The 13,035-nt window shown below is 57.4% G+C and overlaps 1 protein-coding gene across 1 annotated transcript in view; it reads left to right on the top strand.

Annotated features, from left to right (window-relative positions):
* SLC38A8 (solute carrier family 38 member 8) overlaps positions 1-12,259 on the top strand; it is a 41,116-nt gene extending 28,857 nt beyond the window's left edge. Inside the window, exons 6-11 of the mRNA XM_061138287.1 lie at positions 1,516-1,573; positions 6,598-6,712; positions 7,924-8,071; positions 8,444-8,652; positions 9,912-9,963; positions 11,425-12,259. Of these exons, the coding sequence (XP_060994270.1) occupies positions 1,516-1,573; positions 6,598-6,712; positions 7,924-8,071; positions 8,444-8,652; positions 9,912-9,963; positions 11,425-11,518 (676 nt within the window). The 3' untranslated portion in view covers positions 11,519-12,259. The remainder of the gene's footprint in view (positions 1-1,515; positions 1,574-6,597; positions 6,713-7,923; positions 8,072-8,443; positions 8,653-9,911; positions 9,964-11,424) is intronic.
* Positions 12,260-13,035: the final 776 nt, after the last annotated feature.

Below are 13,035 nucleotides of genomic sequence, written 5' to 3'. Positions count from 1 at the left end.
GCAGGAGTTGGGGATAAGGCCCAGGTGGACTGGGGTCGGGAGAGAGGTCTTCTGAGCAGGGGAGGAGAGGAGTGGGCAGGAGGCGGGGCTCAGCGGCCCCCACACGCCCGTACACTGATGGGGTAGTCCAACAGAGCAGGGAATCTGGCACGAGAGGGCTGGATCCCCTGCTGACCTGCGGCCCTGAGTCCACTCAGGGGAGGGTCTCGTGCCCTGGAGGTGCATCTTCCAGGGCTGGAGCTCAGATGGCACCACCCACAGGAACAGGAGGGGACAGTGCGCGTGGCCCAGACGATGCAGGCAGGCAGATGGAGCAGCGGAAACGTGGGCTGTGAGAAGCCGGCCGTCTGCTGACAGTGCTGTTGAGGAAGGTCTGGGAAGGCGGGGCTCGGCTGGGGGGAGCCCCGGGCTGCACCCAGAGTTAAGAGTCAGCCGGAAACACGGCACAGAAGGGAGATGCCACTGGGCAAGCCTCCTGTGGCTGCTGTAGCAAGTTACTGCCAAACACGGTGACTCAAAACTACACAAGCTTATTATCTTCTGATGTCAGAAGTCCAAAATGAGTCTCACTGGGCTGAACGCGAGGGGTCAGCCATGCTGTGTTCTTTCGGGAGGTCTAGACAAGAATCCATCTCCTGGCCTTTCCCAGTTCCTAGGGGTATCCACTTTCCTTGGCTCGTGGCCCCTCCACAGTCTTCACAGCCAGCAAGGTTCCATCTCTCTGATCTTGCTTCTGTGGTCACAGCTCCCTCTGACCACAGCTGGGGAAGGTTTTCTGATGGCAAGGATCATTATGATATATGGGGCCTAGATAATCCAGGGTCATCTCCCATCTCAGAGTCCTGACCTTCATCACACCTGCAGAGTCCCTTGTAGGTTATAAGGTCACAAACTCCCAGGTTCCCAGGATTAGGACGGGGGAATCTTTGGGGACCATTATTCTAGCACAGCCAGGAAACCCTGGTTGTGTAGTGGGTGCTATTTATGCCCCCCCAACTGTGTGTCCCCAAATCTGCTGGAGGCCAGAACCTGGAGCTGCTTGAAATGGAAGCTGGAGGGCCACCCATTGGGGGCCACTGAGAGGGTTTGACCTCAAGAGTCTGCCCCATGCACCCCTCAGTTCTCTTAGGCCGCTTAGAGGTCAAACCATCCTTGTCCTATTGGGGTCTGTTTGGATGTTGCCTGTGCCCTGCCCCCCCGCCCCCAGCCCCTAACCTCACTGGGGACAGGCAGCCTCCAAGGAGGCTGGGAGTTCCTCCTAGCCATGTCCTGCCCACATTCTGCCTGCGTGGAGACTGTCAAGTTGTGAAACGTCAGCACAGATGTACTTAAAATTGCAGCACTTTACATGCAGCTTCTGCCACCCCTCAACCCTGGAGTGGACGTGGTTATTAAAATCTGCCTTAGAGTCATGCTTTGTTACAACTTGCTTGTATTATTAAAATTCGTCTTTAAGTTGAAGGTTGTTTTGAGTTTAACTTTTTGTGACAAACGCCCATTTTCATCTCTTTACAGTCCCTCCTCATGGACCTCTGTATTTAGTGTCTTCCCCACCATCTGTTTTGGATTTCAGGTAACCTTGGCGTCTGTGTTGAGGAGGGCAGCATTTGCAGGCTGTGGTGACTGCCTGCTCCCTTGGGGGCAAGTTGCCTCCCTGTCGGGGGTGGGGGAGGTTTGCAAATGTGTTTCGGGATGAACCAGGCTGTCTCTAGGGGACCGTGCCTATGGGTTGGCATCTGGGCTCAGAGAGCTCTGAATTTCTCAGTTCAACTTGGGAACTGGCTCCACTGACCACCACCACCACCAGCAGCTCATTTGTTGGGTCTGAGGTCGAGTGTGGGGGTCCGGAACCTGTGCCCACCTTTGCAAAGTTCTGGTGGCAGTGTCGCCTCGCCTGGGGACCCAGAGCCGCCTTCCTGCAGGTGGATTCTGCCACAGGGGCTGGAGGCTTGCAGGCTAGGAGGGCAGGAAGGTGTGCAGGGGCGGGTGCTGGGCAGGATATGTAGAATTTGATAGAATGTCATGGAGTGAGGGCTTCTGTGTGTGTAATCTAGTGGGGGGGCTTCTGCTGCAGCTCTGGGGTGGGGGGCAGATTCAGAGATGCTCTTTGCCAGGCACTGATGCCTAAGAGGAGTCTTGAGGAATGTGTGGGAGGCGACAGGTGCAGGGAGATGCTTCCATTGGAGATCCACGGAGGGGAGGGGTCCCAGGCTGGAGAGCCTCTAAGGTCTGGGTGAGGTGGGTGCTTGGCGAGAGGCTGGAGATGGCTGTAGTGGGGGGATCGGGCTCTGTTCCCTGCCTTCTGGTCTCTCTTGGGGTTCCTCAGTCTCGCCGCAGGTGGCAGCTGACCCCCTTTTTCCACTGCTTATTTTGGAAAGATTTGCCTCTCTCCTAAAGACAACCACCTACCCACCACACTGACAACAAAACCACCCCATGTGGAAGCATGTTCATAAGACAGAGGGGCTCAGGACTGATGGGGTCTCAGCTTCCTAGCCCCAATGTCTTCTCCACTAACCCATCCGTCAGCTCCTCTTTCTGTTCTTCATCTTGTGTCTTCTCTGAGAACCATTTCTTGGGGGGAAAAAAATCCTGAAACACTTCCATTTCTCTTTTTTATAAATGAGTTGTTTTATCGCTTCTGGGACTTAGCAAGCCGCATACAGGATTTCTCACGTTTCGTCCTACACACCCAATATTTTGAAAGATGTAGAGTGATGATTTTGCTGTCAACTGCCTGGATGGAGTTTAACCAGCCCTCTCTTGGCTGCCCGAGCACCATATGGTGTAGCGGGCTTGCGCCAGCGGAGGGGAGGGGGGCCGCTTTCCAGATGCTTGGAGGGGGTGCCCCTGTCACCTTTGCCTCGGCTCCCTCATCTGATTCTCCTAGCAACCGAGGCCTGGGCTGCAGTTTCCAGGGACACGGGATGCAGAGACAGGGAGTTAGGAGAAAGATGTGGATTGCGGGCTGGGGGTGGGGCTGAGGACCAGTTGCTGAGGCCAAGGAAGGGGCTGCTAGGATCCAGCTTGTGCAGTTGGGAATCTGGGGGTTGGGGGACTAGATGTAGGGGAAGGTGGAAGGGAGGAGGGTGGGGGGTAGGGCAGGGCCATACAGGGAAGTGGGGAGTCCCTGTCGTCTTCAGGAGTTCTGCCTCAGTTCAACCATACCCTTCCCCACACACTTAGCAATGGGGACCCCCCTCCCACCTTTGTAGAATCAGAAAAGGGCTTGTGGGGAGCAGGGGTTGGGGTGAGGCTTTGCCCCAGCCACCCTGGCCACATGTAATACTTCTTTGTTTTGTTTTAATTGAAGCATGATTGATTTATGATATCATGTTAGTTTCAGATGTACAGCACCGTGATTCTGCTAACTGAATATATGTATATGTATGTTCTTTTTCAGATTCTCTTCCTTTATAGGTTGTTACAAAATACCTAGTAGAGTTGCCTGTGCTATAAGTAGATCCTTGTGGGTTATCTGTTGTATATGCAGTAGTGTGTGTATGTTAGTCCCAAAGCCCTAATTTATCCCCCACCCCCCTTTCCCCTCTGGTAACTAGAAGTTTGTTTTCTATGTCTGTGAGTCTGTTTCTGTTTTGGAAATAAGTTCATTTGTATCTCTCTGTTTTTTTTTTTTTTCTTAAAGATTCCACATATAAGTGATATCATATTTGTCTTTCTTAGTATGATAATCTCTAGGTTCTTATATGTTGTTTCAAATGGCATTATTTCGTTCCTTTTTATGGCTGAGTAATAGTCCGTCGCACGTCCGTACACCACATCTTTCTCCATTCCTCTGTCAGTGGACACTTAGGCTGCTTCCATGTCTTGGCTATTGTGAATAGTGCTGCAGTGGACGTTGGGGTGTATCTTTTCAAGTCTCATTCCCCCAGATACGTGTCTGGCAGTGGAACTGCTGGATCATATGGTAGCTCTATTCTTAGGTTTTTAAGGAACCTCCATACTGGTCTCCGTAGTGGTTGTACCAACTTACATTCGCACCAGCAGTGTAGGGGGTTCCCTTGTCTCCACTCCCTCTCCAGCATTTGTTATTTGTAGGCTTTGAGGATGGCCGTTCTGACTGGTATGAGGTGGTATACCTCGTTGTAGTTACCATTGTTGAGCACCGTTTAATGTGCCGGTTGGCCATCTGTATGGCTTCTTTTCTCTTGTTTCTAAACAGCTCAGCAGCTTTGAGATATGACTTACATGGGGTGCAACTCACCCCTAGGTCTTTGGTATGTTCACAGAGTTGTGCAGCCATCACCACAGTCAATTTTAGAACATTTCCTCACCCCCCCAAAGAAACTTGTACCTGTTAGCCATCACTTCCCATCCCCACCTCGTCCCCGTCCAGTCCCTGGCAACCAGAATCTTTCTCAGTGTCTCTGGATGTGCAGAGTAGATAGTCCTCTGTAGTTGGCTTCTTCCACTCTGCATGGTGATTTCGAGGATTGTCTGTGTGGTGTGTGTGTCAGGACTGCATCCCTTTTCACGGCTGGTGATGCTCCGCTCTCTGCCGAGTCCACGGCTTGCTTTCCCATCCCTCAGCTGGGGGACGTCTGGGCTGTTTCCACCTCTTATGCACCACGTGCTCCTCTGCCCCGCACCCCATCACTTCGTGACTAGTCAGCCTGCTCTCGGTCAGACGCTGTTCTAGATGCTGTCCCAGAAGGACAGCCCTGCCCTCAGAAGTTGTATTCCCTTGAATAAGACCAAGAGGAACATGACCCAGGAGTCTCGGGACACACAGGGAGGAGGGCAGGGCTCCATCCAGCCACCACCAAGCATCTTTTCCCCAGGCCTGGGTTCCTGAGTGCAGGAGGCAGGGCATTGATGCCTGCTGGTCGAGGGTCCTTTTGTATTTTGGGGGGATTTAAGTGCCCACCGCCTGGCTGAGCCGGCCTGCAGTGGGCTTCCGTGAGGTCAGGGAGGTCCCTGAGGCTTGCCTGTGTAGAAGGTGCGGTGGGCTTGCCCTGGGCTGCACGCCACCTCTGTAGCTGGAAGCAGGAGTCCTGCGGCCGAGGTGCCCCAGCCACTCCCAGTGTGTGCTCCATGGGGCTAGGGGCTGTGGGGCTGGTTGAGGGGCTACCCCAGACTCACACCGAGGGGACCAGTGAGGGCCTGAGGGTGAAGAGCTGGGCTGGGCGCCGGAGGCCTCACGGCTGCAGGTGGGGCAAGAGGGATGGATGATCGAGTAATCCCAGGACGGCCCTCAACCAGGGGCCAGACTCCACACTGGGGATGAGCGAGGCGAGTGTGTCTGCTACCACACACCCAACAGACGCTGAGCCAACAAGCCCAGCTGTGCTCACGTGAGGGCCAGCAGGAGAGGGCTTTTCTGAAGGTTGAGTAGGCACTGGCTGGACAAGGGGACACCCCCGGCAGAGCACACAGCACAGGCTCAGGCCCCGAGGCAGTGGAGAGGGACCGCTGTGGGCTGAGCTTGGTGGGTGAAGGGGGCTCTTGAGTGTGGCAGGTGGCAGGCCTAGACGGTCATCGTGCAGGTTTTGATCGGAAGGGAGTAAGTGAATGTGATGGTGGGAACCCTGTCCCAGGAGCCTGGGAAGTTCCCCGAACCCACAGGGTGTATCCAGAAAGAGCAGCTCCTGCCTGGCTGCTCAGCAGGGTCTCCCTGGCTGCCCAGGACCTGCCCTGAGAACGTCACATTGTAGGTGGGCTCTTGGCAGTGGTATATGTATTTTAGATTTTTTAAAATGTGATATAGTACATAAAGTGAAAGTGAAGTCGCTCAGTCATGTCCGACTCTTTGCGACCCCGTGGACTGTAGCCCACCAGGCTCCTCCATCCATGGGATTCTCCAGGCAAGAATACTGGAGTGGGTTGCCATTTCCTTCTCCAGAGGGTCTTCCCCATCCAGGGATTGAACCCAGGTCTCCAACATTGCAGGCAGACGCTTTAACCTCTGAGCCACCAGGGAAGCCCCAATATAGTACATAGGAAGTGTATAAATCATAAGTATGTGTGCTCCCACAAAACCATGACCCCAGTGGGGACGTAGAACATCATCAGCCCCCCGGAATGCTCCCTCAGGAGCACCATCCACCCACTCATACCACTACTCTGCCCTCTGTCACCATAAATGAGGGCTGTCAACTGGGTTACTTTGCGCCTCTCCCCAGGGGACACCTGGCAATGTCTGCAGACACTTCTGATTGTCACACCTGATGGGGGCGCTCCTGTCATCTCGTGGGTCAAGGCTGGGGTCTGGTCCACGTCACACCGTGCGCAGCACAACCCCCAGCATCAACAGTACCGTGATTGAGGACCCCATCCTGGCTTGTTTGACTTGTAACTTTTAACTTCACATGCATGGAAACATTCTTCTTCTCTGGCTTCTTTTGCTCCACGTCAGAGCCGCAGGGCCTCTGTGACGGGGTATGCAGTTGTATTTACCCTTTTCAGTGCCGTGTAATATTCCACACATGAATATCTGGTGACTGACTTCTCCCTTCTGCTAGTTGGTGGGCTTTTGGGTCGTTGCTCATATTTTGGGACAGTGAGACTCTTTAGATGGTGCCAGGTGATTCTAGTGCCCAGCTGGCCTGAGCCCCACTGACCCTGCCCCCCTTGCAGTGTCACGAAGCCGCTGTGTCCATCTACTGCAGCATGCGCCACCAGAGCCTGGGGCACTGGGCGCTGGTCTCCGTGCTGTCCTTGCTGGCCTGCTGCCTCGTCTACTCGCTGACAGGTAGGGCCCGCCTGGGGTGCCCAGGGCCTGGGGGTGGAGCAGTAGGAGAAATTGGAATCATATGTGACCTGGGCACAGCGCTAAGTGGTTTGAGCACCTATGCGTCTTTGGTCCCTAACGCCCCTGGGAGAGTCCATGATTCATAGAGGAGGACACTCTACCCAGAGGATTGCCTTGGCTCATCCAGGGTCTCCCAACCTCATGTGGGAAAGCTGAGACAGAAACCCTGGCCAACTGTCTCCCACCGCCTGCCCTTACCCGCCCCATGCCCTCTCCTGCCCGTCTGGAAGGAAGGCAGGAGTGATGCTATCAGAGTGTTACATCCGGTGTGGTTTACAGGACACCCTCTGGGATACAGGGGTTTGAACATCCACACACTGGCACGGAGGGTCTTCGGAGGTGGCAAGGTGTGGCTGAGAGAGGGGCTGCCACACCCGAGGTCCCGCGGCTCATCCAGCCCGGGGCCCAGGCTCAGGCCGATTCCTGGCTGCTTTCCTCCAGCCCGGCAGCTTTCTCTCTCTCATTGGCCTGTCAGAGCCTCTGATTCAGGAAGCCCCAGGGTGGCCACAGACGTGTTGGGGGCCTGGACATTTGCTGGGTGACCTCTGTCTAGCAGGGCTCTGTGGCCCCTGGGTCGGACCCCGTGATTGAGGTTCTCCAGACGCTCGGGGGCCAGCAGGATCGTGGGATGGGCAAAAAGCCAAAGCGCAGAGGTGGGGTCTCAGGACAGGGCAGGTGACCAGAGCCCAGAGGCAGTGCTGGGTTGTGGGGGAGGGACCTGACTGCTACTGTAATAAGCTGTGTTATTCCAGACAGTTGTTGACACTGGGCCTTGATTTTTCCATCAGGAAAATGGGTGCATGGCCAGCTTCTTTCTCCGGGTACTGTGAGAGTCGGGGAACAGGGCACAGAAAGTATTATTCAAAGTGCTTCCAGTCCATCCACCCCTGAGTGGGAATCTTGTATGTGAACCCCGAGCTGTTTGGGAGAAGGACAAGGGACAGTCTTGCCCAGCAGGACTTGAAGTTAGAAGAACCGAGGATCCTGTAGGCTGAGGACAGGAAAGCCTGGGGAGGTTCTGGAACCTTCTGTCAGCTCCTAGGGGAAACCTCAGCGGCGGTGGAGGTGGGTGCTGCCAGTGTGTTGGGGTTGAGATGGGGGACCGGCATTTTTCTCACCAGCTTTCCTGGGTTCCCCTGTGGCCCTCACAGGTGTGTACGGCTTCCTGACCTTCGGGACAGGTGTGTCTGCTGACATCCTGATGTCCTACCCAGGCAGCGACGGGGTCGTCATTGTTGCCCGGGTCCTGTTCGCTGTGTCCATCGTGACCGCCTACCCCATCGTGCTCTTCCTGGGAAGGTGAGGCCAGCTCGGGCACACCCGTCCATCAAGCACTGGCATGTGCTGGGCACCTTGCCAGCCTGTGTGTCATGGGGACGGTCGTCACCTCCCTTTCCTGGAGGAAGAGAAGGGGCAGGGGAGTCGGGTGGTTTGCCCAGCGTGGCCCAGCTGGTGTCAGGACTGGAGCCTGGTGCCCTGGCCAAAACTTGAGCGCCCAGCGAGGCCCAACCCTGTCAGCTGCTCATGTGCAGGGGTCCCTGGGGACCAAGGCCCTGGTGTGGAATGGGAGCCCAGCTGGGTGTGCGGGGCTGCTGGGGGACTCTGGGATACCCAGCGGTGGGTGGGGCTCCCGTGGGAGCCGGTGGGAGTCCCATGGTTTGTGGCCTCCAGGTCGGTGATGCAGGACTTCTGGAGGCGGGGCTGTGGTGGGGCTTGTGGGCTGCGGGCCCTGGCCGAGCCCTCGGGGCCATGGGTCCGGGTGCCGCTGACCGTGCTCTGGGTCGCTGTGACGCTCGCCATGGCCCTGTTCCTGCCTGACCTCAGCGAGATCATCAGCATCATCGGTGGCATCAGCTCCTTCTTCATCTTCATCTTCCCAGGTGAGGCCCCGGCTCCTCCAGCCGCCCGCCTGCGGGTCCTTCTGGCTCCCCGCCATGGGGAGGCCACGTGGAGGTCAGGGTGCAGGGGGCGGGAGTCCGGGTAGATGGGATGGCTCCCAGCCCTGGTTACTGAGCCGGGCACAGGGCCGGGTCTCTGCACACCTTCCCTCATTAAATACCTCAACAGCCCTTGATGGACATATGAGGCGGGGTGCTGTTATCAACCCACCCCACAGACGGGAAGACTGAGGCCCTGAGGCCTCTCATGTGGAATAGGTAGCATGTAGCAGGTCTGAATCAACCTCAGTCACCCTCTCAAGGCTGCCACTCACTGTAGGATTTTATCTTATTTAAATGTTTTCAACTACATGAAACTCATGTGGTTCAAAGGTGCCCCTCAAACACCTTCCTCCTTCTCCCCTAAACCTGGGAGGTGAATACAGTTTCCTTTACTGGTGGGTTCCTAGGAAACCTTCTCAGTGTTAGTGAGGATGATGTGAAATTCCTGTTGAACTGGCCTGACCATTATCTCGGCCTGGGAGACGCAGGGTAGCCAAGGGCTGGGGCTCCTGAGGGAGGAGGATCATACAGGGGCCAAAACCCCAGATCTGGGCGGCCCCTGGCGCTGGAAGGTGGTTTCAGACAGGAGTGGGATCCCATTCTCTCTGCCACCCCCCACCCCCACGCCACCCCCAGCCCTGGTCTGAGTCAGATGGGCTCAGCCATGCAGTATCTTAAACACACAGGATGGGCTTGGCGCTCGTGTCCTGGGTGGGGGGCCTTTTAGCTCCAGCCATTTCCATGCTGGAAAGGACCGGCTGGGACAGGCTTGGAAGCGGGCAGAGATCACAGGCTCTTTAGGCCCAGCTGCCTGACTTCGAGTCCTAGCAGCACCATTAAAAGAAAGGGAAAAAAAAAAAAACAACACAGGCGCTGGCGGTTGTCAGATGCGTCCCGGGTGTCCGTCCCCGACCTGACCCTGACTTGCACCGTCTCACCAGAGACGAGTGTGGCTGTCACTGTTGCTGGAGAGACTCTGGCGCTAGGGGGTGTCGAGCAAGGACCCCACAGCGGTGCCGTGGGCCGTGCGCTCTGCCCTCTCGCCAGGGGCCAGGGGAGTCCATGGAGCTACTGTGGGCAAAGGCCCTGCTGGCCTCTTGGGTCCCTAGGGGCTGCTGGGTGTTGGCTGAGCCCTGCAGAGCTCAGGGTTGCTTTGGGTTCAGACAAAGAGCTGCGGTGACCCCAACTCTCCCCTGCAGGTCTGTGTCTCATTTGTGCGATCAGCGTGGAGCCCATCGGACCCCGAGTTAAGTGAGTGAGTGCATGCAAGGGTGGCGACTGGGCGTGTGTGGGGCTTGGCTCCAGGGGCATGAGACGTGGTCAGGTCTGTGGGGTCCTGCCGAGGAGGGAACTGCCGGCCAGGCTGGGAGGGGCCCTTGTCTGCACAGTGACGGGTAGCTGAGCCGGGAGGGTCCAAGCCAGCGCCCCGCTGAGTCCATGTGTCACCGCCTTCCACGCCGAGGGCTGTGGTCTGTGGTTGGAGCGGTCTGTGGACTTGGGGTCTTCCAGGCAGCTGGAGCGCTGTAATCGAGCAGCCTCCTCCAGGGCAGGGTGGGCACAGGCTGGTCCTGTCACCCCGTAGACCCTCTTTCCCCCTGAGGTCATGGTCATGGGCTCCAGTTGGGTGACTGTGGGGTGTCCCCACTCAGCCCCATACAGAAAGATGCGCTCACGTCACAGCAGCCGTGAACGTGGGTCCCACCTGCGGGCCTGTGCCTCTTTCTCCCCTTCCTCCGGCCACACGGAGCCCAAGCTTGCTCTTCCCACAGCGGCAGACTCGGCCGGGTTCCCTGCTGGGTTGCGAAGTGTTTTTCTGGAAGCCTCTAAAGCTGACTTGGGCTGAGCACCAGCCCCAATGGCCTGCAGGGGGGGGCCCCCTACGTGGTTTGTTCCCTGTAGCGCTCTTTCAAGTGTTGCTGCTTTTGTGTGGCGTCTCTGGCCAGGTTCACTGAGCCGTTACTGATGGGCTTTCAGGGGATTTTTAATCCCAGCGCTGCCTTAGGGCCTTCTGATCCTCCAGAGCTGCTCCGAGGAGCCCGCAGCCCCGTCACGTTCCCTCACTCCCCTCTTCAGCCGGGTGGGTGTTCTTGGCACTGAGCTGCCGCTCTGCGATGCTGCGTAACTGGAGATGGTCTTTCCATGACAACGGCCCTGAGGCCTTTGTTAATGGGGCTAGAAATATTCCTGCCGTTTTGCGGGAATCTTATTATCACGGCTCTCATCTCGCTGTCTGCCCCGTCTCTCCTGGTTACCTTATGAAGTGCAAGGATGTAGCCTCGGCCACCAGTTCCAGCCACCTCTGTCCCCTCCTCCCTAGCCCCGCAGCCGCTGTTCCCATCTGTGTGACTTGGGGCTTCCCCTTCCTCACTTTTAGGAGGCTTCAACCCCACCCCCAAGGAAAAGGGTCAAAAAGGGGGTTTGAACCTAGTGTTTTCCTCCCCCCTTTTTCTGTTTTTGGTGAAGCACTGGGAGGAATGAGGTTAGGAAGTAACAGTTGGGGTGAGAGGTTTAATTTTCTTTTCAACTGTGGGGGTGCTTTATTTCCTGTTGTCTCAGAAACCCATCCCTACAGGTAAGGGGAGGGCAACTGGAATTGTTTCCGAGTTGGTGATTCTACCGGTCTTCACGCCATGAGCGTTTGACATGTGTCTGGCTCTTCTGTGGGAAACTCTGGTAAAGTGCGTGGTTGACGTGGGTTCGTTGACTTGGCAGGTGCTGCCTGGAGGCCTGGGGGGTGGTCTCCGTGCTGGTCGGCGCCTTCATCTTCGGGCAGAGCACGGTGGCGGCTGTCATGGAGCTGCTGTGAGGGGCGGCCCGCGGCCGAGCAGGACGGGGGTGGGGGCCCCTGCGGCTGCCTGCATCCGGCCGTGAGAACCATGTGACCTCTTCATAAAGACGCTGGAGAAACTGACTCGTCCGTCCTTCCCAGGCTGCGCCTCCTGGCTTCTGCTGGGTCCCGGGGTGTCTGGTGCGGTGGTGAGAGGTGGCGTAGGCCCTGCACGTGACCACAGACCGGGGGCTTCAGGCCAGAGCGGCGGGAGCTCTCGGTCTGGAGCCTGGGAGTCTGGGGTCAGGGTGTGGGCAGGGCCACGTGCCCTCCCCGCCTGCTGCCTGCAGCCCCTGGTGCCCGCTGGCCACCGTGGTGCTCCTGGGGTGTCTGCACCCCCCATCTCAGCCTCCAGCTCCCTGTGTGTCCACGTGTCCCTCTTAGAGGGCCCAGGGTCCTCATTCGATATGACCTCAGTTACTTACTTGGGATGTGCAAAGAGCCTGTTTCCAAGTAAGGTCACATTCACTGTTTCCTGGGGTTAGAACTGCAGCTTATGTTTCTGGGGGACACAGTTCACCCTATAACTTGGAGTAGGTGCTGAAGTCCAGGGAACCCTGCTTTGGGGTGTTGGGGTCAAAGACATGAGGTGATGGCATGGCTCAGTGGACGAGAGCCCAGGGGGGCTGGGGGTGGCACCTGCTGGGGAGATTTGGGGTGCCATCTGTTGGGGAGGGCAGGGCACTCAAGCTGGTGCTCAGGCCAGGGCACGGGGGACCCAAGGAGATGTATACACAGAGTTGGCCTCTCTCTGGTGGGGGGGTACCCCAAAGAGAGCCCCCTGTCCTCCCACTGGCTGGACCAGAAGAGCCTGGAGGCCAGGCGTGCTGTCTGCTCTGTGGGTCCCTCCTGACCCCACCCCGATTCTGGGCTGGGGAGCCGCACCTGAAGCCGTGGCGCAGCGGGGTTCTGCGGGGTCGGGCTGGAGGACTGGCCACTGCGGCTCGTCGAGTCACTGTGCTCGCTTGTGCTGAGCCCGCCCAGGGCCTGGAACCCCTGGATGGACGTTGCTGGATTCAAGCCACTCCTCCTCTGCCCCGGGACGTCCACCGGAAGCCAGCGGTGCCTGCGCCTGGAGGGCTCACGTTTGAGGACAGCTGCCCCAGGTAGGCAGTGGCCGGGCCGCGTTACGTATCGTCGGGTGTGTGCGACGTTGTCTGATGGAACTGTTACGTGGCTTGACTGTTTCCCAGCTTGCCCGCCTGTACTGATGTTTGCCTGAGATGTTAACTCACATACCACGAGGTCAGAGTGTACAGCTGGGTGTCTGTGGGTGCAGAGTGGCGCCACTGTCACCAGTGTCCAGTTCCCGTGTGTTTTTAGCCCCAGAGGAACCCAGGACCTGCAGCCCTGACTCCCCGTTTCTCCCTCCCTCCGGTCCCCGGTGACCGTGGCTCTGCGTTCTGTCTCTAGGGACTTGCCCATTCCCGACGTTCTGTATGAATGGACGCATGCGATACGTGGTCTTTTGTGTCTGGTTTCTTGGACCTGGCACA

Source organism: Dama dama, chromosome 4, assembly GCF_033118175.1.
Source record: "Dama dama isolate Ldn47 chromosome 4, ASM3311817v1, whole genome shotgun sequence".
Taxonomy (NCBI): Eukaryota; Metazoa; Chordata; class Mammalia; order Artiodactyla; family Cervidae; genus Dama; species Dama dama.
Note: the sequence above shows the minus strand (reverse complement) of the source record. Positions and strands in the feature narration are given on the sequence as shown.